At 45.8% G+C, this 4,252-nt stretch overlaps 1 protein-coding gene across 1 annotated transcript; it reads right to left on the bottom strand.

Annotated features, from left to right (window-relative positions):
• Positions 1–1,450: 1,450 nt before the first annotated feature.
• On the bottom strand, positions 1,451–2,123 carry LOC123447522 (kinesin-like protein KIN-7F). The gene is made up of 2 exons (XM_045124130.1): positions 1,878–2,123; positions 1,451–1,795 (listed from the first exon to the last, which is right to left on the bottom strand). The coding sequence occupies exons 1-2, from the start codon at positions 1,982–1,984 to the stop codon at positions 1,471–1,473; spliced, it is 432 nt and encodes a 143-aa protein (XP_044980065.1). The 5' UTR covers positions 1,985–2,123; the 3' UTR covers positions 1,451–1,470.
• Positions 2,124–4,252: the final 2,129 nt, after the last annotated feature.

Here is a 4,252-nt window from a genome sequence, read left to right as displayed (position 1 = left end):
CTGCCGGCGGCGGGGCGGGGCCGGCCTGAGGAGCGAGCGCAGATGCGGCCTGAGGAGCGAGCTCAGATGCAGAGGCGAGGTGGGGAGCGAGCGCAGATGCGGGGCGTTTTGGTTGACTGCTCGGTGGCATTTTGCTTGTAATTACGTGGTACAATAGGGGTATGGTATTAATCCGAAAGGTTTTCTTTTGTGGGACTTGGTAGAATCTTGAGATTGTGGGAGAAACCAGGTTTTCCTCAGATTTTGAATTGCACTGAGATTCTGCAGAATCTGATTCAGATTTTGATAGTTCATTCGAGTTCTTTTGGCTCGGGATTTTCGGGACTGAGATTCTATAGAATCTGCTCAAAAGAACTGGGCCTAAATGCAGTCCCCAAAATGTTTTGATGTGCTTATCATTTTTATTCTACTAAGTTATCATGTGGTCTCATAAAGTTTGTAGGTGCTTATAAAATCACAGTTGTCACATATATTTTTTGTGCTTGTCATTTTAATCCTACATCATTTTCATATTGTCTCATACAACTTGTGAGTCATTGTAAATATGACAAGTTGATATATTTTAAATTGGCAAACACAACCAACAACGTGCTTTTATCTATATTACTATTAAACAAGCAAACGAGAACTTTCCTACGTACACTCAGTAATTAGTACAACAAAATACACGAAGCAATCAGCACCACATAATTAGTGCTTCAAATCCGAACCAACAGCCAACATTTACCTAATACATTTATGTGTGCACTTATCAAATTCTCATGACTGATCGTGCTCCACCTCCTCGTAGACCACTCCAAATCCGTTCAGGAACCGATACCGCACCGAAGAGTATATAGCACCGATCGCATCACCGCAAGTCCACAAACCACTTTGCGAGATCAGATTTTATTCGAGGCCTAGATCCGTTTCGCCGGAGAGCCCGCACGCCGCCGCCGCGGGGCGTTGCCGACCGACGCCATGGGGTTCTTGGACGGCAAGACGAAGCAGGCGACGGCGCAGAAGCAGGAGCGGCGCGTGAAGGTGCGGGTGGAGCCCCCGGGGTACAGCTACCACGAGTTCGAGCTGCCGGCGTCGCACCTACGCAGCAGGCACTTTGCGTCGCTCATGGCCAAGGCCAAGAAGGAGCACGGCGTCGAGAGGGAGGTGGTGGTCTCCATGACGTGCGTGCTCGAGGACTTCCTCAAGGCCATGGTGAACACGGCGATCCGCGCGTTTCCGCCGAACCGGTGGCGGGGCGCGCTGCCCTCGCCGGGACGTCGTCGTATCCTCGGCTGGTTCTCAGCTCGGTCACATTGACGTCGCCTCCGGTTTACGTAGCAGCCCTCGTTACTGTATGCCCCGGCATCTTGCCGAGGGTTGTAATTGATGGGCTCTAGAGATCAGATGTATTGTTCAGAGAAAAGTGTAAATGTGTCTCAAACGAAGTGTAAAGATTGATAGCAATCTATGTTCATTTGCATCTCATAATCAGTCCAGGGAAGAACGGCCATATCTCCAGCTATTGTGGGATCGTCGGCTGAACTGCTGCGGCGCAAAGCTTAGCCCAAACATCCCTCTCAGCGCCTTTCCTGGCTCCAGGAGGCCGATCAATCGGGCGACAAGGGAAGCGCTCTCCCTCACATGCTCGAGGTTTTTGGTTTCGGTCCAAAGGCGACGAGCCACCTGAAGCCTTCTCCTCTTGGAGGACAGCGAAACTCCCCACTTGGTGTACATGCTCTCTCTTTCCTCGATCGACAGCCGCTTTTGCATTTGCCTGCAGAGCATCTCCCTCTCGCGTTGCAACTTCCTTGCACAAATATCAGAGTAGTTTCCGTCAGGAGGAATTCGAATGACGTAATGCAGAGAAGTGAGAAATGTGATGATCAGTGACTTACCTCGAAACCAGAGAAGTGTTCAGGCTACCAGCTACGACCTTGCTTTCCATACCACCATTGGCATAGGTGTCTTTAAGAAAAGATAGCCTCCTTATCTCCACTTCCATGTAAATGGAGTCGGCTGGATCTCCTTTAAACAACAAGAAAAAGTAGGTTCTATGAACCAGTGAAGCATAGCATGCATGCCAAAGGTCAATGATCTCTTGCTGTTTTCTCTCGAATTCCAGTGGCCATCGGGAAGGTGATTGCAAGGCATCCATGATTGAAGCTTTTTTTTTTTTGCGGGGTATCCATGATTGAAGCTTTAATTTCACGTCAACTGATTATTATGATTTGTGCTCAGCAAAGGACCTACCTATTATTATGATTTTACACTACCGTTTTCGTTCACTGGTTATATATATTGGGACTGTTGATATTTTTTGTGATTTGCAGTTACTCACAACGGATTTCTGTTTGATTTTTTGGAGTTTCTGCAGGTGATACCTCAACCTTTATATGCAAGTGTCAAAAGATCTCAGGTTGTATATATTTTCTTTGAAATACCAGGTTGTGTCCTGTTTTAATGCCAAATTATCTGTATTTTTAGCCTTTTTTTCAGACATCGAAGCTAGATATGATGCATCAAGTGAAGAAGTTAGGATTCATTTCAGATTGCTGCAACCTTCAAGTGAGCCCAATGTTTCTTCTTGTCTTATGTTACTTCAAATATTTTTTTCCATTATTCCACTGAATACATTTGTTTTCAATTTTTCAATGAAGTGCAAGTAATGTGTATATTGTGTGTGTTTTAATATTTTTGCATCTATATATATATATATATATACTAAAAATTTAATAAAAAAGAAATTTATAAATTATTCGGTTAGTCCATGCTAACTAGTATCATGTATAATGAAATCTGTTACAAGGCTTTTGTACAAAACAACATTAAAAGTGACAATCAGGTTATTTTTTGAGCCAAGTAAGTGGTTAATAATATGGCAAATGGTTCAAAAAATGTGGCAAGTATAAACGGAAAAAATAGTTAACGAAACATATCGACATGGGATCTAGTTTCGAAGAACTCGTCGCGAAAAATCCAATGATGAAAACGAATCATCGATTGAATTAACGGTTTTGTAGATAAAACTTTTTAAATTTCAAACATCAAAAGAAATTGCATGTTGTCTGTAGCATGCAAAACTCTTTCCCTTCCTTAATCTAACGGTCCCACATGATGCTTAGATTAGCCGGATCGGTCTGCCCCGCCGCACGGCAAAGCAGCTCTGGACACGCTCCCAATTAGATTTTTCCATTAGTATAAGTATAGATTAGACGTCATATTTCAGAAGATGTTCTTCTAAATATGTGTACGGGTACATTTTGAAGAGATGTTCTTACTGAATACGGGTACGTTTTGATAAGTACTCCGTCCGTCCAATAAATATGAAAGATCGTTTTTCAAGCTCCATCAGATTAACAAAACAAGCACACATGTAAAACGATACAAGAGGTGGCGAATGGTTAATCATCATCTATCGCTCGCTTCGCTTCCAGACCCAGCCTGGGCAGCCTGCTCGTCCAGGTAAAGGTCCAGGTCCGGCACCCGCTGCTCGTGGACGGAGGGCAGCGCGAAGCGGCAGTAGGGGCAGAGGCGACTGATCTGGAGCCAGCGGAAAATGCAGCGCTGATGGAAGGAGTGGGAGCACGGCATGCTCCGGAGCTCGTCGCCGTCCTTGAAGTCGTCGAGGCACACGGCGCAGCCCAGCTCCCTGGTCTCCCCCACCGCCGGCGCGTGCAGGCCCTGGATGGCCCTGCTGGATGCTGCGGCGGAGAAGAGGCAGCCGGCCCCCTCGTGCGGACTATTGTAGCCGGTCCCGAAGAAGGCCGTGCGTTGCCGCCCGGCGCTGCGAGCCTCGATGACCAGATCGTCCACGTCCACCACGTACTCCGGCGCTACAATGGTCAGCTGAGGACGATCCATCTGCACTGCATGCAACCTCGATGGTGATGTGACAAGGTACGAATCTCAACCGGTTCCTTTTATAGTTGGTTTACCACTTGTCCACATTTCTTTTTCAAACTCCCACTTGTCCAGTTGAAAGCTGGCCGTTACACAATCGAGAACGGACACGCTACGAGAATAATATAGTCAGTTGATGGCTATATAGTCACTTGTCCACTTGTATTTGACTCACATGCATCTTTCTTAATTTATGTACCTGACAATAATTTTATCCGCAACATCGCAGCAAGTGAACTCCTAAGAGCATGGACAATAATATAGTCAGTTGATGGCTATATGAAACTGACAACACATCTATAACCATCATCCATATGCACTTATACAATAACTAGCAAAAGCGTCCGTGCGTTGCAACGGAAGAAAAAAC

The sequence above is a fragment of the Hordeum vulgare genome, chromosome 4H (genome assembly GCF_904849725.1).
Source record: "Hordeum vulgare subsp. vulgare chromosome 4H, MorexV3_pseudomolecules_assembly, whole genome shotgun sequence".
NCBI lineage: Eukaryota > Viridiplantae > Streptophyta > Magnoliopsida > Poales > Poaceae > Hordeum > Hordeum vulgare.
The sequence above is the reverse complement of the archived record's forward strand: the minus strand, read 5'-3'. Positions and strand labels throughout refer to the sequence as shown.

Excerpts from the sequence above, each read along its gene's own strand:
- LOC123447522 (XM_045124130.1), bottom strand. The coding sequence starts at position 1,984 with ATGGAAGTGGAGATAAGGAGGCTATCTTTTCTTAAAGACACCTATGCC. Across the intron at positions 1,796-1,877 it reads AACACTTCTCTGGTTTCGAG|TGCAAGGAAGTTGCAACGCG; the intron begins GTAAGTCACTGA and ends CTCTGATATTTG.